Below are 27,427 nucleotides of genomic sequence, written 5' to 3'. Positions count from 1 at the left end.
AAACCTCTCCACTACTTGGACGTCTCACGACATCTGGTAGCTCTAGTAAATCAAAGAAAATCTTCAATATCTCATGGTCTTCTTTTGGCACCTCAAATGCAACAAGCCACCATATTTCATTCTCAGATTATACATTAAAGTAATTTGGAAAATTCGAGCAAATATTAGAATTCAACACTCTATTCTCATGAGAGTCAAGCTAGCTCGTTTTAGCTTTTGACCCTTAACAATTTCACTTTCATCTAGTTTAAGAACAAATTTCAGCACCACCATATTCTCTAATTGTGATATCTTAGAACTTAACTATTGTACATTGTACCTAATTGCAAACATCCAACATAATGCTATTTGCATTCAACTTGAATATTACCTCCTTTGAGCCTGATTTACAAATGTGCATGTGACACAAAATCACAGGATCATCGATGAGCTCTAAGATCTTTCCATTCAACAATTTTCGTGCTTGCACAATTTGCAATCCAAATTCACTGATAGTGCGTTGATGGGATTAAAGACCCATGATTAGAACAAAATGTTGCACGTATTTGTGTATCCTAAACCTTAAATCACGTTAACCCTTCTTACATTTATTGAGCTTATGATATATATATATATATATATATATATAGTCATTACAAATAATATATAAAATTCTTCCTTACCCCACTACATTAACGTGCGATTAGTATCTAGTGTTTGTGAGTAGTGTACTCTCAAATTTTTCAGTCTCACAAGCCCACACACACAGATATATATATAGGTAAAATCAATTCAAGGTAGGTTTGTTCTTTGTGTAGACATTCGATTACCTCCCTTTCTATCGAAATTGGTTGGTGAATAAACATGTTTTCATTTTGGCTCAATCCCATGACTCTTATGTACACAAAGTACAAGTACTTTCATGCTAAGTAGGGTTTTCACTGGTTGACCCTTCCCCAAAAATCTAGACATGAGCATGATGGATGTCAACAATGAGTGCTTTGACTAAGTCAATTGCACTTAGAAGTCGATAAAAAGAAGTAGTTATTTGTCGATGGTATCTCAATGGAATTATGGATGCATGGAGTAATTTCAAAATTAATGCATGCAAGATTCAAATCTTAAGCAAAAGAAATAACAGCACCTAATTAATGGAGGACACTTAGGATGGGTCCACATGGTGAATGATGCAAAATAATCAAAAACATGGACATGGTCTAATTAATGGAGGGGCACTTGGGATGGGGTTCCACATGATGAAAGACATAAATAACAAGGTCAAATGTGGTGATTTAAGATGGACTAGAAGTCTGCATCGATTAAATACGGGCTCACAACACCCATGTGAAATCAACATTGATATCCTGGAAGAGATTAAGTTTGGTATCCAACATTGATATCCTAGAAGAGATTAAGTTTGGTATCCAATTTGTAGGAACAATCATTCGGCCAGAGAGTGTCCACATTTAAGAGCGAGAACACAATTGTAATGCACTCATTGTCAACAATATGGTAACCCCATGAAACTTCTCGTTGCTACTACCAAAGAAACCTGCAATCATAACCCCACTCAAAAATAAACATTAGATTCTTAAACCCATTGAAATCCCAATTTTGGGTAAAACACGGAGTGATCTTGGGACACATCATCTCAAAAAATGAAATGTCCACAAATAAAGGAAAAATAAAGCTCATTTTGGAATTGCCACCACCAAACAACTTCAAGGAAGTACACCGTTTCATGGGACATGTTGGTTACTACAGAAGATTCATCTTCATGTATGCAACCTATGCTCGTCTATTATATATATTACTAATTATTTCCAATATGAAAAGCTAAAGAAAACTTTAGCTAGTGCTCCAATTCTAAGAGCACCACAATGCCCATGACAACTGTGACGGTCTCGAATCTAGCCATATCTTAATCATATAACTTAATCTAAAAAAATATTAAACTCACTTAACCCTACTATTTCTATATAGCAATACAATCAAATCAACCTTCTCGAATAGCAAACAAGAATGCATGCCATATCCAAGATTCTTATCACATAAGCAAAGAATCATGTAATCTCAAATAAACATTAACATGATATAAATCTCTATCAATTACAACATAGCATCTCAATCAATCACAATGTATGTGTCTATCGCAAGATTCTATCATCATCATCATGCTCGGCAACATGGTTAGTCATAATGACCAAAATCAAGCCAATTTAGGGCTTTCTCCGATGCCCGTCCACCCAACCTCCACACTGGACATCGTGGCTACTATCGCAGGTATGCCTCTCTGAATCTTATCCTCTCTGGGTTCTACCACAACATCAACTAAATACGGGCTAAGAAGTCTACATCGACTAAATACGGGCTCACAACACCCATGTGAAATCAACATTGATGTCCTAGAAGAGATTTAGTTTGGTATCCAATTTGTAGGAACAATCATTCGGCCAAAGAGTGTTCACATTTAAGAGCTGCACTCATGGTCAACAGTATGGTAACCCCATGACACTTCTCGTTGTTTGCTACTACCAAAGAAACCTGCAATCATAACCCCACTCAAAAATAAACACTATATTCTTAAACCCATTGGAAATCCCAATTTTGGGTAAAACACGGAGTGATCTTGGGACACATCATCTCAAAAAATGAAATGTCCACAAATAAAGGAAAAATAAAGCTCATTTTGGAATTGCCACCAACTTCAAGGAAGTACACCGTTTCATGGGACATGTTGGTTACTACTACAGAAGATTCATCTTCATGTATGTAACCTATGCTCATCTGTTATATATATTACTGATTATTTCCAATACGAAAAGCTAAAGAAAACTTTAGCTAGTGCTCCAATTCTAAGAGCACCACAATGCCCATGACAACTGTGACGGTCCCGAACCTAGCCATATCTCAATCATATAACTTAATCTAAAAAAATATTAAACTCACTAAATCCTTCTATTTCTACATAGCAATACAATCAAATCAGCCTTCTCAAATAGCAAACAAGAATGCATGCCATATCCAAGATTCTTATCACATAAGCAAAGAATCATGTAATCTCAAACAAACATTAACATGATATAAATCTCTATCAATTACAGCATAGCATCTTAATCAATCACAATGTATGTGTCTATCTCAAGATTCTATCATCATCATCATGCTCGACAACATGGTTAGTCCTCATAAATGACCAAAATCCAGCCAATCTAGGACTTTCTCCGATGCCCATCTACCCAACCTCCACAGTGGACATAGAGACTATCCCAGGTATGTCTCTTTCTGAATCTCGTCCGCTCTGGGTTCTACCACATGGCTCCGAGAGGGCATTAATCTCGTTCTCTGTCCGACATTCCCTGTCTAAGGATGGCTGGCTCGAATCTCAAAATCTCATGTCGAGTCTCATCAAACACATGCATATCAACAATCAGTCATACGCGTGCATATCAATCATTCATCTCAAAACAAAGCAATCATAACTCATACATATCACAATCAGTCACATACGCGTGCATATCAATCATTCCATCTCAAAACAAAGCAATCATAATGCATACATATCATCTCACACTCATCTCTAGTCCATAATCTTTCAAGGCATGCATTTTCAAATCAATCCTAATCAATTTCAAGTATAAAACAAGCTTTTAATTTAAACAGTATTTAACTTCTCTTTATCTTTTAAGTCACTTGGGAATCCTTATTTTTAACATAATCAATTATCATGTTCTAACAAGCAAGGTCATCTCTAGTCACTATAGCTAAGTCACTATACGTTAGTCCATCCGGTCTATATAGATAAGATAGTCAATCTTAATAGCAATTCCTAAGGCAAAAGCCTAATAACTGGTCTCTTTGGGAGAGTAATATCTTCCAATCTATTTGGAATTAGAGAAAAGTCAAAACTACAGAGTTTTAGGACTTCTAATGCTCTTTAAAGCACGTCTTAGTGATGGTTCTCTAAAAATGAGTTCTAAGGTCTCTTTGAGAGCATTCAAAATAGCCAAAGTTGTATTTTCAGCAAAAATAGCCAAGTGCCCCCCTTTGCACTCGAATAAATTAAAAACGAAAGGAATTTTGGCTCTCTAGAGTTTTATACACTCTTGTAGAGTTTCTTGCCGTCTAAAAAGTTCATGTTTACATCAAAATCTGATTCTAAACGTAGGGAAAGATAAACTCTTTGCAAAATAGCCCCTCATGAAGGTTTTACCTAGAATCTAGTCATAAACTACTCAAATATTCTATTTGCTAATTCTTTATCTCCAAAAGTGTTTATTCTATGAGTCTCTAGACTAAGGCTATCATTTTTAATTAATAAATGTAACCGTTAAGTGTTCCATACCTCAACTCAGATTCTCTCATATACATGCTTATCGATTTATTTATTTAATCTCAAAAGAATTTGAAGAAAAATAATAAAAAGAGTGTTTGTGTACTTCCCCGATATATGTTCTAATGTCTTGATTTATTGGGAATCCATGTCTACACTCCAGAAGTTGTGGAAGAGCTACTTGTAGATTTGGCAAGCCTCTTAGATCTGTTGTCTCAGGGTTGCAACATGTATAACTTTGTGTATAGTTATCAGATACTAGTCGTGTGGATACTTGAAATGACCAGAACACATGCACGGGCGAAATTGCCAAAATCAGTTGTATATATGAAAGTCAACTCCAAAAATATAGGTCATGTTTTACTTTTTTATCAAATTTCGATTTGCATGTCCATCTACACACTTAAAGGCTTCCTTTGAGTATACTAACTAGTTGAAAACACAATCTTGAATTTTCACTTAATTTTAACACTTAGAATCTTTACTACTGAAAACCTGATGTAATTCATTACTAAAAGCTGTAGCATCCAAAACTTAGGATTATCTTTAATCATAACTTGGTTGATCTCGAAGGTATGTTACAACATTGTCTTTCATGTCCACATTGATGTCTCGCCATTTGCTATTAGATGCATGCTAGGGGAACACAACATGGATTTTCCCATTGGTTTTGCTAGTCGATAGCTTAACAAAGCTAAGTGCAAGCACAAATCGAAAGAGAAGGTCTTGCCATGATCTATGCTATAAAAAAGTATGGAAATTACCTCCTGGAAAACACCTTTGTCTTCTTTCTTGATCATCAAGCCTTGCTTTCCCTTATTACAACAAGCCATGTATGATAGGACACATCACATGTTGGTTTCTCAATCTCTTGGAATCTGATTTCTCTATCATTGTAAGAAAAGGCTCCAAGCATGTACATGTATGCCGATCATTTGCCTAGAATACCTAATGGAGAACCCCTGCTCGTCATAGATGATGATCTTCGAGATGCTCTCTTGTTCAAATTGGACCTTGTCCTCGAATGGATCGAAGACATCTCTCACTACCTTGCAAATGGTCTTCCCACAAGATCCACAAATGGATAAAAGTGAAGCAAGACGATTAATTAAAAAAAAGGCACTCCCTATCAATTAACTCCTAGTCATATCAAGCCCTTACTATTTTAAAGTGTCGAAAGTAGCCCTATCCGGGAGGCTATGTAACTCCTAGTCCATGATGTCAATGGTGTGGAAAGTAATCAAGCTATTTTAAAAATCCCTAGAGTCGGGAGGCTATATCTCCTAGTCCATGATGATATGAAAGAAGTTAAGCCCTTATTATTTAAAGATCTTGACAAGCTCTACAATTTTTGATGTCACGCTTCTTGTCCCAACGATTTCGCCTCAGGCTTCAAATTCAACGTGCAAAAGTCGATGCTTATGGCAATCTAAGAAGAGAATATGGCACAAATGGCTTGTACACACCCATTGCTCCAAATCCAAAATTTGCTACAACTTTGTTATTCAAGACTTTGTCAAACTCTCCATAGCTCAACTCACCTTTGACAACTCACCACCTAACACTGGCACACGTGGGGTTCTAGAGAAAATATACAAGTGTATCACAGTTGAGTGTTCAATACTAGAAGGAGTTTTCAAATTCATATTTTTGGGATAGATTTACCGAAATGTATTTACCAAAGGGGGTTTTGAAATGAATTTCTACATAAATGTATTTACCAAAGGGGGTTCTTAGATGAATTTACCTAAGGGCTTTCTTGAATACTAATATCCTTGAACGCATGTATGTAGTTAAGCCCCAACGAATGTGGTATAACTTTGTTGTTGAAACGAAGCCACAATGCCAGAATCCAATTAATGTCTCATTGCTTGTGTGTGTGAGAGAGAGGGAGAGAGCCTTGGATAGATATCCCCATAGAGCTTTTTATCAAGCGCTGTGTTTGCCCCAATAAACTCTTTTGACACTTGAACTAGTGTGTATAAAATATTTTTTTACACCTTTTAGAACCTCAAGGAAGCACACACACACACACACACACACACACAGAGAGAGAGAGAGAGAGAGAGAGAGAGAGAGAGAGAGAGAGAGAGAGAGAGAGAGCCTTGGATAGATATCCCCATAGAGCTTTTTATCAAGCGCTGTGTTTGCCCCAATAAACGAAGCCACAATGCTAGAATCCAATTAATGTCTCATTGCTTGTGTGTGTGAGAGAGAGGGAGAGAGCCTTGGATAGATATCCCCATAGAGCTTTTTATCAAGCGCTGTGTTTGCCCCAATAAACTCTTTTGACACTTGAACTAGTGCGTATAAAAGAATTTTTTACACCTTTTAGAAGCTCAAGGAAGCACAGAGAGAGAGAGAGAGAGAGAGAGAGAGAGAGAGAGAGAGAGAGAGAGAGAGAGAGAGAGCGAGAGATGTCTTTCCTCAAGCATTGTGCTTCAATAGGTATGCAGTGCAGCGTTGTGCTTCGATAGGTATGCAGTGTAGCCATTGTGTTTCCAAGCCGTAGAAGAGCGTATAAAGATCAGACATGGAACTTTACATTGACTTTAGCCTTGGCTCCTTGAGTTTGGACTATTGCGAAATTGTGATGAGGGGGGTTGTCCCCGTGTAGAAATGAGGCTACAGCCATGCTCGTGTTGCCATGGCTACAGCATACACGAGAGGGAGAAGGAGAGGAAGGTGCAGAGACACGCGCTCCTGCAAATGATGAAACTGTTCTGATTATATCGATTGATGTTGGTTACATTTATAACGAGTATAAGCACCCGTTCATTTGCATCAATTCGTGATGGGCGTTCACACTCATATAGTGGAGAGGAGCATTAATTCCAACACTCCCCCTTAATGCGAATGTTTGCATGAGGGTGAATGAAGAGATGTGATGCATATAGTGCTGTATGCATTATGAATTCATGTGTAATGCTATATATCTTTACATCATGAGTGTTAAATGAATAATGATATGTCGATGATGATATGACTGCTTTGGTAACCGCAACACATTTGTTTTGTGATGATGTCGATACACTTTTTGTCGAAGTTGATCTTCTTGACAACCACAAGACACATGTTCCAATATGATGTTGAGACATTGTGCTTTGTAGTAACTACAACACGTGTGTTCCGATATGTTGAAACACAAGTTCTTCCACTCTCAGACTTGCCATCCGTATTCTCCCCCTCAAGTTGAGTAGTGGAATTCCAAGTATTGCATTGGGTACATGTCAAAACAGAAAAGTTGTATGAGTACTTATGATCAATGAATATCAAATGAGAGGTGATGTTATTTACAAGTGTGTGTACAATTAAGTTTTAATGTCATCGCTCATCAGAGGCTGAATGGTTTTTAGCTTGTCGAAGACCAATGTTTAATTTAGGCCTCATGGGTGATGCAGACACTCCAATGGGCTCACTTGCCTCGTTGGGCATAGTTGTTTCCCTCTTGGGGATTTATAATTCCCTTTTTGGGTTGCTGTTTCATGCCACTTTGGGCGCTTAGAGTGGACAATTATATCACCCATAATTTTGTTTTAATTTCATACCTCGTGGGTGTGGCCAACACCCCATGCCTCTTTAGGCTAACTTTTCGGGTGTTATTGGTTTGCCCGAGCCCTATATTAGTGTCCATCGTAGGACGGACCTCTTTGGGTCTCTTTGCGGGTCACACTGCCCATTTGTGTTGTTTATTTTTTTAAAATAAATATTATTATTATTATTATTATTTGAAAAGATTTTTATCATATTTGTGTAAAATGATGTGTCTGCACGCAAATAGCTTGAAAGTGTAGGCATGTTTGCACTCATGAATAGCGTGAATATTTAGGCATGTTCGTGATGTGAGTGAGTTACTGAATATAAAAGTAATTTTTGATTGATTATAAAGAAAATATTATTATTTTATGTTTAATTAAAATAAAAGTGATTGTTATTACTAGTGGAGCACCCTTGGATCATCCTCTGAAGTAGAGAAACATCAAAGTTAAAATTATTTATGTTATTAAAATTATCTATGTTAAAGTTATCTATTTTTTTTTTAAAAATAAAAAAAATATTGTTAGTTGTTTCTTTTTTTTAATATAATAATAATAATGAAGGGGGTTGTTTTGTGTATGCGTGTGTTATTAATATATATATATATATATTGTAATGAAGGTGGCGTAAAGGATGGGAATTATCTCGGGGATTAATTGTAATGGGAAATCCATGCGTACTGCAAGGGGTAGATATTGCGACGGTGTGCGGTAGTGGGAGGGGATCCACAAGTGTGAGCGATTCAAATGCAAATGACAACAATAATAAACCCACAAGTAATGGTACAATGGAGATAATTGTGCACGTAAGCTGCTGAAGTACAGGTGGTGTGGGGTCGAAGGTAGGTGTAGCGAAGAGGTGGGTTTACAAAGGTAGCAATGAATGGGTTGGTTGGCGTTTTTTCAAAAATTGAGAAGACGTGGGCAGAAGAGGCTCCTTTTCAGAAGGGACTATGGTTTTATTAATAAGGCTCAATAAGCCTTATTTTAAATAGGGTGCACCAGTGAACGTAGGAGCAAGAGGGCACAGAGGCCAGCACGAAGAAGAGGTAGAGAGCAGGAGGGTGCACAGGCCAGCAGGAAGAAGGAAATTGGTGCAACTACAGATACTGCATTGGGTGGCTGATTATCTAGAGACGGAAGCACGCAAGGCAGGCACCACAAGCACTCCAGGAAAGAGGCAATGATACCATGTACAGCCACATACACTAGAGGGACAAGGAGAGGGAGGCGCAGAGACACGTGCTCGTGCAGATGATGAAACCATTCTGATTATATCGATTGATGTTGGTTACATTTATAACAAGTATAAGCACCCGTTCATTTGCATCACTTCGTGATGGGCGTTCACACTCGTATAGTGGACACGAGCATTAATTCCAACACCCCGAGTGTAAACTTTACATTGGCTCTACACCCCGAGTGTAAACTTTACATTGAATTAGCCTTGGCTCTTCGAGCTTGGAAATTGTCGTGAGGGGAGGGGGGTGTAAACTAGGCCTGCAGCAGCTGATCATGAGGACTACGCTAGCCGCGGGAGGCTGGGCAAGCTCTCGCTTAAGGCGGCGGCGATCTTGCGAGCAGCGAACCGTGTTTCATTGGAGGCGGCGCTGTGGGCCACGGCAATGGCCTTCACCAACGCGCCTTGCTCCAACGCCGTGATCTTCACCTTGGTGTCGTCTGGGGCCCACTTCAGCACCAGCCACACGATGTGTACCGCGTGCTGGGTGGCGCTCTCTGAAACGGAGCTCATGTGCTTCACAACCACGCCCATATGGCTGCATGTGGCGGCCCTTCCTTCGGCACAGTGGCAGAGCGCCTCCAGAGCCTTCATGGCCAGTTCTATGGTGGGCTTGTCCGGCCGCCCGGCCAGCACTTCCGCTAGCGCTTCTGCTGCGCCAGCTTCAGTAGCCAACACACGGTTCGTACTGCTAGCCGAGCAAACCTCCAGCAGCAGGGCGAGCCCCGCTTTGGAAGCCCTTGGAGAAGATCCCGCTTCCTTGATCAGCCCCACAGCCCCGCCCATGAAGCCCTGCACTGCTCCCACTTTTCTCTTCAAGCCATCCGACAGCGCCATCCTGGTTAGAACAAGTGCTGCATTTTGCCTAATTGCATCGGCTCTCCCTCGGACTACTACGTTGGCCAGGCACAAGACGAGCTCTTCGGTGGGCGGCTCCGCTGTTCCACCATGTCCCGCAGCTTCAGTCAAGAGATCCAATAGCCTCAGCGTCTCATCAGCCATGCCCAGAACTGTCCTCGGAGTTGGGCACCCAGTCATGTGAGACATATTATTAGCAGAGCCGTGCGACAGCTGGGTCGACCTGGACAGAAACTTCCCCAACTGAGGCAACGCCCCCGCTTGCACCATGTGCTTGCGAGCCCTGGGCCGATCTAGAGCTAGCCGGCTCAATTTCTGCAGCGCATCCAGGGAATCTCCATTACGTTGCCCGATCTGGTCGATGAGGTGCGGGATCTCCCTCAGAGAGGGGGGCTTCCGGGGGGTCAATACCTTCTCTATGCCTAGGCTCTTATTCTGCAAACACCAGCTCTGGATCATGCGACGCAGCACGTGGTTGGGGATGGGCTCCTCCTCCTCCGCGTCAATCGGCTGGCGCGTTACCGGGCAAGTGCTGTGTCCGTCGTCCAGCCACTTCTCGATGCTGCAGCGGTCGAAGGTTTGGCCGGAGCTCAACGTGACGGGGTCTCGCATAAGCTCGAGAGAAATGGGGCAGACGAAATAGGATGGCACGGACACCTGCACCTCAAGCATACTAGTCTTGGACATGTGAAAAGCTGCTCTGGCTGGAGGGGCAGTTCAGTACGGGAATAGGATTTTGTGCGTGTGTGCGCGCGCGCGCGAGAGAGAGAGAGAGAGAGAGAGATTGCTTATCTGCTTGCTGTGAAGCAAACAGGAGAGCGAAGATCGCAATTGCCACAGACGACTCCTCCAACATTGTTCTGTACACTTGGGGAGAGGGCTAAGTCAAAACACAGACCACGAAGACGTCAACCCTTGACCCGTGTTATCCGCATGCGGGCTACTATTTGCTTCTATCACTGTTTTTCAACCCCTTCACTTACTTTATTAAATACAAACCTGTCCGTTTCGTCGACCACCAAAAACCTACCTCAATTTCTCTTTATCAATTTAAAAACGCACCTCTCTGAGTTTCTCTTTATCAATTTGAAAAACCTTTCTATCTCTATTTGAAATTTCATCGACTTTATTTTGCATAATTTAGTAATGTTAGCTTACATACAAAGACTTTATTTCGGCGGGTGGGTAGGTGGGGGAGCCCTTAATTATTGGCTATGGATGCCCTATACCTAACCCGAAGTTGTCAATGGTCTTTGTTTCTCAAGTCTATGCTTGGCGTAACATGCACATTTGTTTAGAGCATATATTAAAATATGGCTCTCCTTGTTAAAGCTTGTTGATAAAACGGCAATATCAGTTTTTTTTTCCAATGGTGGTAAATGGCGACAAAAAAGTATGCGTTGTATTGTAGGAAAAAATGATCGCTTTTCCTATTATGATGCCTCATCCTTGTAGGCTTAAAGAGGTGCCTGAATTCCAGTTGCACAGTTTCTCACCTCTCTCGGGAAAACATCAACATATCTACTATGCACTTCAAAGTTTGCAAGAAAGCATCAACATATCTACTTTGCACTTCACAGTTTGCAAGAAAACAACTACGGTTTTCCTACCTCTCAAGAAAACATCAACATATCTACTTTGCACTTCAAAATTTTGAGATCCCCTCCGAGATGCCATTCTACCGATTACTCTCGCCAAATTTACCAATCATTAGAAATCTTGGGGGGGGGTCACTATATGTAAAATATCCCTATCGCGTGCGTTCAAGGCCTATATTTTAAATCCCTTATTTGTGAATTTTTAAATCTATATAATATCCCCTTTTCTTTATGAATCTGTAAATTTTTTTGAAAAAAATTTAAATCTGTAAGTTTCATAAATTAAAATTATGCTTCTGTTGAACGCACGTGATATTCACATTTTTTTGTGAGTGACCCCCCCGAGTTAGAACCTCTCTGCTACTTTGACATCTCACAACATCTAGTAGCTCTGCTAAATTAAAGAGAATCTTCAATATATATAAGCCCACGGGCATGCTCATGTACCAACTTTTGGAATATACAATCTCTCTTAAAGCTAACTGCTCCAAGGTTCATGGTGGTAATCCACTCTTGTGTGCATTCCATGCAATGAAAGCCCGGATGTGTGGACTCCATCCTCATTAAGTGCTAACCTTTCTTGCATCGGTATCAGAGCCAAGCCTTTGATCCATGTTCTTCTTCCTTCTTTCCTTCACTTCGTGCAAAACTTTCAAAAAAAATGGGTATGTTTCTTAATTTTCTTGGTTTTCTTGATCTTTCATAACATTTTCTTGAGAATCTCGGTGGCAAGCATGGGAAAGGTTTCAAGTGGATGCTAGGAACCATGGCTATGGTGATCTTCAATCAACTAGATGAGATTTCTGTCAAGTTAGACAAAATTTGGTCACGAAATATGCACTTGGAGATGGAGATTTGGGTGTGTACTATTCTTTTTTTTTTCCAATGTGGCCATCACATGTGAAACGTATTCTTCAAGATTTTTTAATAAAAATGATGGAAAATCGTGTGATGTGTTCACTGCCCCCTCTGTGCTCTATGATCTTCCTACTATGATGTTTTAGGGTTTTTGTGAGCTCGCCAAGCTTGACATTCTTGCTAGGTCGAACGAGAAGCATGAAACATGTCAAATCGGCATCAAATCCAATTTGCAGTGTGTTTCAGGGTTTTACTATGCTTTGCTAAGCTTAGCTAAGAAAAGAAGGCTTGCTTTACAAGTGTGGAAGGGTTGGGAAGTTGAAATCGGGTGAAAAGGACGTCTAGATCTTCACAGAAGAGGAGTTGGCAATGCGCATCACTCCTTTGTTTTTTTTGTTTTTCCTTAAAACAGCATGATTGCACCGCCTCTTTCCATAGCAAGGTCCAATTTTCTATTCGACAGGGTTTGATGGTCAACATTCCATTAGGAGATGCTGATGTTATTGCCATTCATGTTGTAAAAACAGCCAAAAAGTGTAGGGAAGAATTTGCTTGTATATGACATGAGCATTCAATTATCTGTCCCACCAAAAATCTCTCTTCACAGGAGTGGATTGAATAGCTACCTCAAGGCAGTTTGGTCCTATTAATCAAATAACAAAGCTGATGTTCATCATGAGCACCATCAGCTTGGAGATCTTCATGATTGTAACTCTCTAAGGCTAGGCATAAATTTTTTGGAGGCTAGGGTAGTAGGGAATAGAGCATCATTAACTTTTAGCCATGAAATAGATTTCCCTTGCCTTGTTTGCCAATGCTCACCATTAAATTACATATGCAACTCCTAAGGTTTAGCAATGATGTAAGGGAGGGCTCCAAAGGCTTTCCAACAAATTGCAAGGTAATAAAGTTTTGGAGGTGCTTGAATTCGAGTTTCCTTCTAACAATGCTCACAGTTTCTCACATCTCAAGAAAACATCAACATATCTACTTTGCACTTCAAAGTTTTAAGATCCCCTCCAAGATGCGATTCTACCGAGTACTCACGCCAAGCTTAGCACTCATTAATACCTCTCCGCTACTTTGACGTCTCACGATAATTAACCACCTTGGTTAACATAGTTTTGGACACCACTTAACAACAACAAACAGGCATTATGCTCATCTACACAGAGCTTGACCGCCCAATCTGATGGTGTGCGTGTCTATGGACATAAGTGCCATGTTCGCAAGAGGCAAGAGCTTCCCAAGGATAAAGAATGAAGAATGTATTATGAGAAGTGTATTTGCATATTGTATAAGGCCAAATTATGAGCCAAGCATTGCATATTGCATTGGGAATCTTGAGTAGACACACTTTGAGTGAGTGTGAACACTATTGCCTTGTATATATATCAAATTTCTATCGTAATTAAGCACTCTCCCCATTTTCGTCTACTACTGGTGTCGCTTTTATTTGCATTACAGTAATAGCAATATGTTTAGGTACCCTAATCCAAAAAAACACACAAAAAAAAACCACTTGATATTCACTACTTTCCCTTAATGGACTAGTTTTTTTATTAAGAGAGTGATTAGTGAACTAAAAGTGAGTAAAAAATCCCCATTGTAATTAAGCACTCTCCCCATTTTCCTCTACTAGTCGTGTCGCTTTTAGTTGCATTATAGTGTTAGCAATAGGTTTAGGTACCCTAATCCAAAAAAACACACAAAAAAAACCACTTGATATTCACTACTTTCCCTTAATGGACTAGTTTTTTTATTAAGAGAGTGATTAGTGAACTAAAAGTGAGTAAAAAATCCCCCCAAAAATGAGCTAAAACGTCTATCTTTAAGTACAAGGATAATTTTTTGATGAACCATATGCGATTTGGAGTGTTTCTACACATCCACACATTATCTTAACTCAAAGATCAATCAAAAATATGGATTTTTGAACTTCATTAAGCTCATTTTTGTGTTGCAAAATGAAGTACTAAATTAATCCTATGTTTTTTATTAACATATTTGCAAATGAGTACTTGAATTGTTGTTAATTCCATGAGAAATTCGTTTTTAATATGTTCATTTGCATGCATTTATTAATCAACTAAGATTAATTAGAATTCAAAAATTGCATCACAAAGAGGAAACTTTAGTGGAAAGATTAGTTTTCATTAATCCTTAATTGCTTGATTACATAACTCAGTAGGAGTTAAGGGAATTCAATGAGAAGAATCCAATGGGGCATATATAAAACAAAGGAGGACAAAATCCAAGGACAAGAAGAAGGGAGTGTCATTTAAGCATTTCCTAGGAGGGGATGTTGACCTTTGTCACTTTGCACCTTTGCTATTAAAAAATACGCCCCCCCCCACATTATTTGGAGTGAAAACCACCACTACTACAGGATGACCCATTTTCGATGCCTAGTTTCAATGGTGGTTGTGTCGTCGAAATACCCGTCCTCGTCGATATAAACGTCAAAATGACCGTCGAAATCACATGCAAAAATGAAGGTTAAAATAAGTGTCTGTATAAGTGTCAAATTTTATTTTTTTGCTTTTTTTGTGTGACTTGTTTAAAAAATCAAGTGTGCAAAAAAAGAAACATTGACAAAAACCAAGTATTTCTTGGTAAACAAAAATTAAGTAAGACGTTATAGCTCATCATCGACCCTCTCATGGTCAACTAGATCCATGGCTCCAAATGTACATCTATTTCCAGAAATACCTCCTCATCTGCATCCTCATCAATGGGTGTAGCCTCTGCATCGTTCTCTTCTAGTTCAGGCATTATAGGTGGTTGTGTTGAAAGATGTTCTTCTATTTCATCTTAAAATTTCGGATTAGTTGTTGTGTGTGCTTTTGGTTCAACATCTAGTAATGGATGAGTTACTATACCTTCATTTCATCCTTCTTCCAGTTGTTCAATTGGATCAATATCTGTTTCTTGTGCTTCTTGAGTGGGTTCCTCAACCTCTAGTTCATCTGATATTTTCATATCTTCAAATATTTGTTTACTGTGTGGATCAATTTGGATTACAAACAACCACCTATGATCTCTCGGGTCCACCTTGAAGACTACCTGCTCACAATGCTCTGGTAGCACAATTGTGTCCCTTTGGTTTGTCCATATCTTTGTGTAGTCTACTTGAACACATCCACTCTTATCACTGCACATGGTTCTTGTGGTCCTTGAGTCACTACCTTGAACCACTACACATAAAAAATGAACATATAAAACTTTCTGAACCCAACCTTGATAATGTCTTGTATCATTCCACAGTAATCAAGCATGCCAACTTCACTACTTAGTTCACTTACACTTGAACGACTTTCTTGCATGAAATTTGCTTTGACACCACAATCAAATGTTGTTCTCTTCTTATCTATTCTCTCCACTCGAAACTGACGACCGCGTGACCAAAGTGCACCGAATTTGAAATACTGCAAGAGAAAGAAGATCATGAAATTGTATCAAGAACAAAAACTTGTACAAGACTATATCTTACAGTTTCTTGTGCACATATAAAAACTCACTTACATGTTAATTACAACCATATGCAAGCTCCTCCTCCTCGTCGGCTTATAACCTAGCCACTCTATTTTTCTTGTTGTATGGTTTGATGATACTATCTACTAGAAGGAAATTCTAAAGTTGTATGGCAATGATCTAGTTATTCAACTCTTTCTAAAATTCAAACGATCTTGGTCTCTTTCCCTCTTTTCTAGCTTATATCCCCCTTGATCCATTCTCCATAGCACTTGAGTTGAGGATGTCAAATTTATTAATCTTCTCTCGTAAAGCCATATCCATTGTTCTCTGAAGCCCTTCTCCTTGATGCTCTTCCCAACGAGCGGATCATCCTATTCTTGTGTCCACAATTATGACATATCTAGGTCTGATGTACTAAGAAATTATGTTATGTATATAAGAGATTCTTGAACAAGCCATCCCATTGCCATACTGCCCTCAAGGTGAGCTTTTAGACAAAGCAAATCTTTCTCTCAAGGAAAAACATCCATTAGCTACTATGAACAACACCTGCTATAGCAACCTCGTCAACCACATGAACAAATAGGTGCAATTGAATGGTCAGGAAACTTGTTAGAAAGCATTTCTTCACCATTTTAACTACTTTAATGGAGTTTAGATGAGATGCTTGCAACGTATTTCTAACAATGCTTAGGGAAAACATCAACATATCTACTACGCACTTCAAAGTTTTCAAGAAAACATCGACATATCTACTTTGCACTTCAAAGTTTGCAAGAGAATAACTATGGTTGTCCTACCTCTCAAGAAAACATCAACATATCTACTTTACACTTCCAAATTGAAAGATCCCCTCCAAGATGCGATCCCACCAAATTTATCAATCATTAAAACCTCTCCACTACTTGGACGTCTCACGACATCTGGTAGCTCTAGTAAATCAAAGAAAATCTTCAATATCTCATGGTCTTCTTTTGGCACCTCAAATGCAACAAGCCACCATATTTCATTCTCAGATTATACATTAAAGTAATCTGGAAAATTCGAGCAAATATTAGAATTCAACACTCTATTCTCATGAGAGTCAAGCTAGCTCGTTTTAGCTTTTGACCCTTAACAATTTCACTTTCATCTAGTTTAAGAACAAATTTCAGCACACCACCATATTCTCTAATTGTGATATCTTAGAACTTAACTATTGTACATTGTACCTAATTGCAAACATCCAACATAATGTTGTTATTTGCATTCAACTTGAATATTATCTCCTTTGAGCCTGATTTACAAATGTGCATGTGACACAAAATCACAGGATCATCGATGAGCTCTAAGATCTTTCCATTCAACATTTTTCGTGCTTGCACAATTTGCAATCCAAATTCACTGATAGTGCGTTGATGGGATTAAAGACCCATGATTAGAACAAAATGTTGCACGTATTTGTGTATCCTAAACCTTAAATCACGTTAACCCTTCTTACATTTATTGAGCTTATGATATATATATATATATATATATATATATATATATATATATATATATAGTCATTACAAATAATATATAAAATTCTTCCTTACCCCACTACATTAACGTGCGATTAGTATCTAGTGTTTGTGAGTAGTGTACTCTCAAATTTTTCAGTCTCACAAGCCCACACACACATATATATATATAGGTAAAATCAATTCAAGGTAGGTTTGTTCTTTGTGTAGACATTCGATTACCTCCCTTTCTATCGAAATTGGTTGGTGAATAAACATGTTTTCATTTTGGCTCAATCCCATGACTCTTATGTACACAAAGTACAAGTACTTTCATGCTAAGTAGGGTTTTCACTGGTTGACCCTTCCCCAAAAATCTAGACATGAGCATGATGGATGTCAACAATGAGTGCTTTGACTAAGTCAATTGCACTTAGAAGTCGATAAAAAGAAGTAGTTATTTGTCGATGGTATCTCAATGAAATTATGGATGCATGGAGTAATTTCAAAATTAATGCATGCAAGATTCAAATCTTAAGCAAAAGAAATAACAGCACCTAATTAATGGAGGACACTTAGGATGGGTCCACATGGTGAATGATGCAAAATAATCAAAAACATGGACATGGTCTAATTAATGGAGGGGCACTTGGGATGGGGTTCCACATGATGAAAGACATAAATAACAAGGTCAAATGTGGTGATTTAAGATGGACTAGAAGTCTACATCGATTAAATACGGGCTCACAACACCCATGTGAAATCAACATTGATATCCTAGAAGAGATTAAGTTTGGTATCCAACATTGATATCCTAGAAGAGATTAAGTTTGGTATCCAATTTGTAGGAACAATCATTCGGCCAGAGAGTGTCCACATTTAAGAGCGAGAACACAATTGTAATGCACTCATTGTCAACAATATGGTAACCCCATGAAACTTCTCGTTGCTACTACCAAAGAAACTTGCAATCATAACCCCACTCAAAAATAAACATTATATTCTTAAACCCATTGAAATCCCAATTTTGGGTAAAACACGGAGTGATCTTGGGATACATCATCTCAAAAAATGAAATGTCCACAAATAAAGGAAAAATAAATCTCATTTTGGAATTGCCACCACCAAACAACTTCAAGGAAGTACACCGTTTCATGGGACATGTTGGTAGATTCATCTTCATGTATGCAACCTATGCTCGTCTGTTATATATATTACTAATTATTTCCAATATGAAAAGCTAAAGAAAACTTTAGCTAGTGCTCCAATTCTAAGAGCACCACAATGCCCATGACAACTGTGACGGTCTCGAATCTAGCCATATCTTAATCATATAACTTAATCTAAAAAAATATTAAACTCACTTAACCCTACTATTTCTATATAGCAATACAATCAAATCAACCTTCTCGAATAGCAAACAAGAATGCATGCCATATCCAAGATTCTTATCACATAAGCAAAGAATCATGTAATCTCAAATAAACATTAACATGATATAAATCTCTATCAATTACAACATAGCATCTCAATCAATCACAATGTATCTGTCTATCGCAAGATTCTATCATCATCATCATGCTCGGCAACATGGTTAGTCATAATGACCAAAATCAAGCCAATTTAGGGCTTTCTCCGATGCCCGTCCACCCAACCTCCACACTGGACATCGTGGCTACTATCGCAGGTATGCCTCTCTGAATCTTATCCTCTCTGGGTTCTACCACAACATCAACTAAATACGGGCTAAGAAGTCTACATCGACTAAATACGGGCTCACAACACCCATGTGAAATCAACATTGATGTCCTAGAAGAGATTTAGTTTGGTATCCAATTTGTAGGAACAATCATTCGGCCAAAGAGTGTTCACATTTAAGAGCTGCACTCATGGTCAACAGTATGGTAACCCCATGACACTTCTCGTTGTTTGCTACTACCAAAGAAACCTGCAATCATAACCCCATTCAAAAATAAACACTATATTCTTAAACCCATTGGAAATCCCAATTTTGGGTAAAACACGGAGTGATCTTGGGACACATCATCTCAAAAAATGAAATGTCCACAAATAAAGGAAAAATAAAGCTCATTTTGGAATTGCCACCAACTTCAAGGAAGTACACCGTTTCATGGGACATGTTGGTTACTACTACAGAAGATTCATCTTCATGTATGTAACCTATGCTCGTCTGTTATATATATTACTGATTATTTCCAATACGAAAAGCTAAAGAAAACTTTAGCTAGTGCTCCAATTCTAAGAGCACCACAATGCCCATGACAACTGTGACGGTCCCGAACCTAGCCATATCTCAATCATATAACTTAATCTAAAAAAATATTAAACTCACTAAATCCTTCTATTTCTACATAGCAATACAATCAAATCAGCCTTCTCAAATAGCAAACAAGAATGCATGCCATATCCAAGATTCTTATCACATAAGCAAAGAATCATGTAATCTCAAACAAACATTAACATGATATAAATCTCTATCAATTACAGCATAGCATCTTAATCAATCACAATGTATGTGTCTATCTCAAGATTCTATCATCATCATCATGCTCGACAACATGGTTAGTCCTCATAAATGACCAAAATCCAGCCAATCTAGGGCTTTCTCCGATGCCCATCTACCCAACCTCCACAGTGGACATAGAGACTATCCCAGGTATGCCTCTTTCTGAATCTCGTCCGCTCTGGGTTCTACCACATGGCTCCGAGAGGGCATAAATCTCATTCTCTGTCCGACATTCCCTGTCTAAGGATGGCTGGCTCGAATCTCAAAATCTCATGTCGAGTCTCATCAAACACATGCATATCAACAATCAGTCATACGCGTGCATATCAATCATTCATCTCAAAACAAAGCAATCATAACTCATACATATCACAATCAGTCACATACGCGTGCATATCAATCATTCCATCTCAAAACAAAGCAATCATAATGCATACATATCATCTCACACTCATCTCTAGTCCATAACCTTTCAAGGCATGCATTTTCAAATCAATCCTAATCAATTTCAAGTATAAAACAAGCTTTTAATTTAAACAGTATTTAACTTCTCTTTATCTTTTAAGTCACTTGGGAATCCTTATTTTTAACATAATCAATTATCATGTTCTAACAAGCAAGGTCATCTCTAGTCACTATAGCTAAGTCACTATACGTTAGTCCATCCGGTCTATATAGATAAGATAGTCAATCTTAATAGCAATTCGTAAGGCAAAAGCCTAATAACTGGTCTCTTTGGGAGAGTAATATCTTCCAATCTATTTGGAATTAGAGAAAAGTCAAAACTACAGAGTTTTAGGACTTCTAATGCACTTTAAAGCACGTCTCAGTGATGGTTCTCTAAAAATGAGTTCTAAGGTCTCTTTGAGAGCATTCAAAATAGCCAAAGTTGTATTTTCAGCAAAAATAGCCAAGTGCCCCCCTTTGCACTTGAATAAATTAAAAACGAAAGGAATTTTGGCTCTCTAGAGTTTCATACACTCTTGTAGAGTTTCTTGCCGTCTAAAAAGTTCATGTTTACATCAAAATCTGATTCTAAACGTAGGGAAAGATAAACTCTTCGCAAAATAGCCCCTCATGAAGGTTTTATCTAGAATCTAGTCATAAACTACTCAAATATTCTATTTGCTAATTCTTTATCTCCAAAAGTGTTTATTCTATGAGTCTCTAGACTAAGGCTATCATTTTTAATTAATAAATGTAACCGTTAAGTGTTCCATACCTCAACTCAGATTCTCTCATATACATGCTTATCGATTTATTTATTTAATCTCAAAAGAATTTAAAGAAAAATAATAAAAAGAGTGTTTGTGTACTTCCCCGATATATGTTCTAATGTCTTGATTTATTGGGAATCCATGTCTACACTCCAGAAGTTGTGGAAGAGCTACTTGTAGATTTGGCAAGCCTCTTAGATCTGTTGTCTCAGGGCTGCAACATGTATAACTTTGTGCATAGTTATCAGATACTAGTCGTGTGGATACTTGAAATGACCAGAACACATGCACGGGCGAAATTGCCAAAATCAGTTGTATATATGAAAGTCAACTCCAAAAATAGGTCATGTTTTACTTTTTTATCAAATTTCGATTTGCATGTCCATCTACACACTTAAAGGCTTCCTTTGAGTATACTAACTAGTTGAAAACACAATCTTGAATTTTCACTTAATTTTAACACTTAGAATCTTTACTACTGAAAACCTGATGTAATTCATTACTAAAAGCTGTAGCATCCAAAACTTAGGATTATTTGGTTGATCTCGAAGGTATGTTACAACATTGTCTTTCATGTCCACATTGATGTCTCGCCATTTGCTATTAGATGCATGCTAGGGGAACACAACATGGATTTTCCCATTGGTTTTGCTAGTCGATAGCTTAACAAAGCTAAGTGCAATTATAGCAGAAATCGAAAGAGAAGGTCTTGCCATGATCTATGCTATAAAAAAGTATGGACATTACCTCCTGGAAAACACCTTTGTCTTCTTTCTTGATCATCAAGCCTTGCTTTCCCTTATTACAACAAGCCATGTATGATAGGACACATCACATGTTGGTTTCTCAATCTCTTGGAATCTGATTTCTCTATCATTGTAAGAAAAGGCTCCAAGCATGTACATGTATGCCGATCATTTGCCTAGAATACCTAATGGAGAACCCCTGCTCGACATAGATGATGATCTTCGAGATGCTCTCTTGTTCAAATTGGACCTTGTCCTCGAATGGATCGAAGACATCTCTCACTACCTTGCAAATGGTCTTCCCACAAGATCCACAAATGGATAAAAGTGAAGCAAGACGATTAATTAAAAAAAAGGCACTCCCTATCAATTAACTCCTAGTCATATCAAGCCCTTACTATTTTAAAGTGTCGAAAGTAGCCCTATCCGGGAGGCTATGTAACTCCTAGTCCATGATGTCAATGGTGTGGAAAGTAATCAAGCTATTTTAAAAATCCCTAGAGTCGGGAGGCTATATCTCCTAGTCCATGATGATATGAAAGAAGTTAAGCCCTTATTATTTAAAGATCTTGACAAGCTCTACAATTTTTGATGTCACGCTTCTTGTCCCAACGATTTCGCCTCAGGCTTCAAATTCAACGTGCAAAAGTCGATGCTTATGGCAATCTAAGAAGAGAATATGGCACAAATGGCTTGTACACACCCATTGCTCCAAATCCAAAATTTGCTACAACTTTGTTATTCAAGACTTTGTCAAACTCTCCATAGCTCAACTCACCTTTGACAACTCACCACCTAACACTGGCACACGTGGGGTTCTAGAGAAAATATACAAGTGTATCACAGTTGAGTGTTCAATACTAGAAGGAGTTTTCAAATTCATATTTTTGGGATAGATTTACTGAAATGTATTTACCAAAGGGGGTTTTGAAATGAATTTTTACATAAATGTATTTACCAAAGGGGGTTCTTAGATGAATTTACCTAAGGGCTTTTTTAAATACTAATATCCTTGAACGCATGTATGTAGTTAAGCCCCAACGAATGTGGTATAACTTTGTTGTTGAAACGAAGCCACAATGCCAGAATCCAATTAATGTCTCATTGCTTGTGTGTGTGAGAGAGAGGGAGAGAGCCTTGGATAGATATCCCCATAGAGCTTTTTATCAAGCGCTGTGTTTGCCCCAATAAACTCTTTTGACACTTGAACTAGTGTGTATAAAAGAAATTTTTACACCTTTTAGAACCTCAAGGAAGCACACAGAGAGAGAGAGAGAGAGAGAGAGAGAGAGAGAGAGAGAGCGAGAGAGCGAGAGATGTCTTTCCTCAAGCATTGTGCTTCAATAGGTATGCAGTGCAGCGTTGTGCTTCGATAGGTATGCAGTGCAGCCATTGTGTTTCCAAGCCGTAGAAGAGTGTATAAAGATCAGACATGGAACTTTACATTGACTTAGCCTTGGCTCCTTGAGTTTGGACTATTGCGAAATTGTGATGAGGGGGGTTGTCCCCGTGTAGAAATGAGGCTACAGCCATGCTCGTGTTGCCATGGCTACAGCGTACACGAGAGGGAGAAGGAGAGGAAGGCGCAGAGACACGCGCTCCTGCAAATGATGAAACTGTTCTGATTATATCGATTGATGTTGGTTACATTTATAACGAGTATAAGCACCCGTTCATTTGCATCAATTCGTGATGGGCGTTCACACTCATATAGTGGAGAGGAGCATTAATTCCAACACTCCCCCTTAATGCGAATGTTTGCATGAGGGTGAATGAAGAGATGTGATGCATATAGTGCTGTATGCATTATGAATTCATGTGTAATGCTATATATCTTTACATCATGAGTGTTAAATGAATAATGATATGTCGATGATGATATGACTGCTTTGGTAACCGCAACACATTTGTTTTGTGATGATGTCGATACACTTTTTGTCGAAGTTGATCTTCTTGACAACCACAAGACACATGTTCCAATATGATGTTGAGACATTGTGCTTTGTAGTAACTACAACACGTGTGTTCCGATATGTTGAAACACAAGTTCTTCCACTCTCAGACTTGCCATCCGTATTCTCCCCCTCAAGTTGAGTAGTGGAATTCCAAGTATTGCATTGGGTACATGTCAAAACAGAAAAGTTGTATGAGTACTTATGATCAATGAATATCAAATGAGAGGTGATGTTATTTACAAGTGTGTGTACAATTAAGTTTTAATGTCATCGCTCATCAGAGGCTGAATGGTTTTTAGCTTGTCGAAGACCAATGTTTAATTTAGGCCTCATGGGTGATGCAGACACTCCAATGGGCTCACTTGCCTCGTTGGGCATAGTTGTTTCCCTCTTGGGGATTTATAATTCCCTTTTTGGGTTGCTGTTTCATGCCACTTTGGGCGCTTAGGGTGGACAATTATATCACCCATAATTTTGTTTTAATTTCATACCTCGTGGGTGTGGCCAACACCCCAACGGGTTGATGCCTCTTTAGGCTAACTTTTCGGGTGTTATTGGTTTGCCCGAGCCCTATATTAGTGTCCATCGTAGGACGGACCTCTTTGGGTCTCTTTGCGGGTCACACTGCCCATTTGTGTTGTTTATTTTTTTAAAATAAATATTATTATTATTATTATTTTTTGAAAAGATTTTTGTCATATTTGTGTAAAATGATGTGTCTGCACGCAAATAGCTTGAAAGTGTAGGCATGTTTGTACTGACGAATAGCGTGAATATTTAGGCATGTTCGTGATGTGAGTGAGTTACTGAATATAAAAGTAATTTTTGATTGATTATAAAGAAAATATTATTATTTTATGTTTAATTAAAATAAAAGTGATTGTTATTACTAGTGGAGCACCCTTGGATCATCCTCTGAAGTAGAGAAACATCAAAGTTAAAATTATTTATGTTATTAAAATTATCTATGTTAAAGTTATCTATTTTTTTTTAAAAAATAAAAAAAATATTGTTAGTTGTTTCTTTTTTTTAATATAATAATAATAATGAAGGGGGTTGTTTTGTGTATGCGTGTGTTATTAATATATATATATATATATATATATATATATATATATATATATTGTAATGAAGGTGGCGTAAAGGATGGGAATTATCTCGGGGATTAATTGTAATGGGAAATCCATGCGTACTGCAAGGGGTAGATATTGCGACGGTGTGCGGTAGTGGGAGGGGATCCACAAGTGTGAGCGATTCAAATGCAAATGACAACAATAATAAACCCACAAGTAATGGTACAATGGAGATAATTGTGCACGTAAGCTGCTGAAGTACAGGTGGTGTGGGGTCGAAGGTAGGTGTAGCGAAGAGGTGGGTTTACAAAGGTAGCAATGAATGGGTTGGTTGGCGTTTTTTCAAAAATTGAGAAGACGTGGGCAGAAGAGGCTCCTTTTCAGAAGGGACTATGGTTTTATTAATAAGGCTCAATAAGCCTTATTTTAAATAGGGTGCACCAGTGAACGTAGGAGCAAGAGGGCGCAGAGGCCAGCACGAAGAAGAGGTTGAGAGCAGGAGGGTGCACAGGCCAGCAGGAAGAAGGAAATTGGTGCAACTACAGATACTGCATTGGGTGGCTGATTATCTAGAGACGGAAGCACGCAAGGCAGGCACCACAAGCACTCCAGGAAAGAGGCGATGATACCATGTACAGCCACATACACTAGAGGGACAAGGAGAGGGAGGCGCAGAGACACGTGCTCGTGCAGATGATGAAACCATTCTGATTATATCGATTGATGTTGGTTACATTTATAACAAGTATAAGCACCCGTTCATTTGCATCACTTCGTGATGGGCGTTCACACTCGTATAGTGGACACGAGCATTAATTCCAACACCCCGAGTGTAAACTTTACATTGGCTCTACACCCCGAGTGTAAACTTTACATTGAATTAGCCTTGGCTCTTCGAGCTTGGAAATTGTCGTGAGGGGAGGGGGGTGTAAACTAGGCCTGCAGCAGCTGATCATGAGGACTACGCTAGCCGCGGGAGGCTGGGCAAGCTCTCGCTTAAGGCGGCGGCGATCTTGCGAGCAGCGAACCGTGTTTCATTGGAGGCGGCGCTGTGGGCCACGGCAATGGCCTTCACCAACGCGCCTTGCTCCAACGCCGTGATCTTCACCTTGGTGTCGTCTGGGGCCCACTTCAGCACCAGCCACACGATGTGTACCGCGTGCTGGGTGGCGCTCTCTGAAACGGAGCTCATGTGCTTCACAACCACGCCCATATGGCTGCATGTGGCGGCCCTTCCTTCGGCACAGTGGCAGAGCGCCTCCAGAGCCTTCATGGCCAGTTCTATGGTGGGCTTGTCCGGCCGCCCGGCCAGCACTTCCGCTAGCGCTTCTGCTGCGCCAGCTTCAGTAGCCAACACACGGTTCGTACTGCTAGCCGAGCAAACCTCCAGCAGCAGGGCGAGCCCCGCTTTGGAAGCCCTTGGAGAAGATCCCGCTTCCTTGATCAGCCCCACAGCCCCGCCCATGAAGCCCTGCACTGCTCCCACTTTTCTCTTCAAGCCATCCGACAGCGCCATCCTGGTTAGAACAAGTGCTGCATTTTGCCTAATTGCATCGGCTCTCCCTCGGACTACTACGTTGGCCAGGCACAAGACGAGCTCTTCGGTGGGCGGCTCCGCTGTTCCACCATGTCCCGCAGCTTCAGTCAAGAGATCCAATAGCCTCAGCGTCTCATCAGCCATGCCCAGAACTGTCCTCGGAGTTGGGCACCCAGTCATGTGAGACATATTATTAGCAGAGCCGTGCGACAGCTGGGTCGACCTGGACAGAAACTTCCCCAACTGAGGCAACGCCCCCGCTTGCACCATGTGCTTGCGAGCCCTGGGCCGATCTAGAGCTAGCCGGCTCAATTTCTGCAGCGCATCCAGGGAATCTCCATTACGTTGCCCGATCTGGTCGATGAGGTGCGGGATCTCCCTCAGAGAGGGGGGCTTCCGGGGGGTCAATACCTTCTCTATGCCTAGGCTCTTATTCTGCAAACACCAGCTCTGGATCATGCGACGCAGCACGTGGTTGGGGATGGGCTCCTCCTCCTCCGCGTCAATCGGCTGGCGCGTTACCGGGCAAGTGCTGTGTCCGTCGTCCAGCCACTTCTCGATGCTGCAGCGGTCGAAGGTTTGGCCGGAGCTCAACGTGACGGGGTCTCGCATAAGCTCGAGAGAAATGGGGCAGACGAAATAGGATGGCACGGACACCTGCACCTCAAGCATACTAGTCTTGGACATGTGAAAAGCTGCTCTGGCTGGAGGGGCAGTTCAGTACGGGAATAGGATTTTGTGCGTGTGTGCGCGCGCGCGCGCGAGAGAGAGAGAGAGAGAGAGATTGCTTATCTGCTTGCTGTGAAGCAAACAGGAGAGCGAAGATCGCAATTGCCACAGACGACTCCTCCAACATTGTTCTGTACACTTGGGGAGAGGGCTAAGTCAAAACACAGACCACGAAGACGTCAACCCTTGACCCGTGTTATCCGCATGCGGGCTACTATTTGCTTCTATCACTGTTTTTCAACCCCTTCACTTACTTTATTAAATACAAACCTGTCCGTTTCGT

The 27,427-nt window shown here is 39.7% G+C and overlaps 2 protein-coding genes across 2 annotated transcripts; both read right to left on the bottom strand.

Annotated features, from left to right (window-relative positions):
- Positions 1-9,096: 9,096 nt before the first annotated feature.
- Positions 9,097-10,959, bottom strand: LOC147618135 (U-box domain-containing protein 25-like). Its single transcript, XM_086774564.1, has one exon. The coding sequence runs from the start codon at positions 10,631-10,633 to the stop codon at positions 9,371-9,373; it is 1,263 nt and encodes a 420-aa protein (XP_086630690.1). The 5' UTR covers positions 10,634-10,959; the 3' UTR covers positions 9,097-9,370.
- A 14,606-nt stretch (positions 10,960-25,565) lies between these two features.
- LOC147618134 (U-box domain-containing protein 25-like) lies at positions 25,566-27,427 on the bottom strand. The gene has a single exon (XM_086774563.1). It carries the CDS (start codon positions 27,100-27,102, stop codon positions 25,840-25,842), a length of 1,263 nt encoding a protein of 420 aa, XP_086630689.1. The 5' UTR covers positions 27,103-27,427; the 3' UTR covers positions 25,566-25,839.

This window comes from Cibotium barometz, chromosome 35 (assembly GCF_041138505.1).
Source record: "Cibotium barometz isolate CiBa-2024 chromosome 35, ASM4113850v1, whole genome shotgun sequence".
Taxonomy (NCBI): domain Eukaryota; kingdom Viridiplantae; phylum Streptophyta; class Polypodiopsida; order Cyatheales; family Cibotiaceae; genus Cibotium; species Cibotium barometz.
Note: the sequence above shows the minus strand (reverse complement) of the source record. Positions and strands in the feature narration are given on the sequence as shown.

Coding starts and splice junctions, on each gene's coding strand:
- LOC147618135 (XM_086774564.1), bottom strand. CDS start 10,633: ATGTCCAAGACTAGTATGCTTGAGGTGCAGGTGTCCGTGCCATCCTAT.
- LOC147618134 (XM_086774563.1), bottom strand. CDS start 27,102: ATGTCCAAGACTAGTATGCTTGAGGTGCAGGTGTCCGTGCCATCCTAT.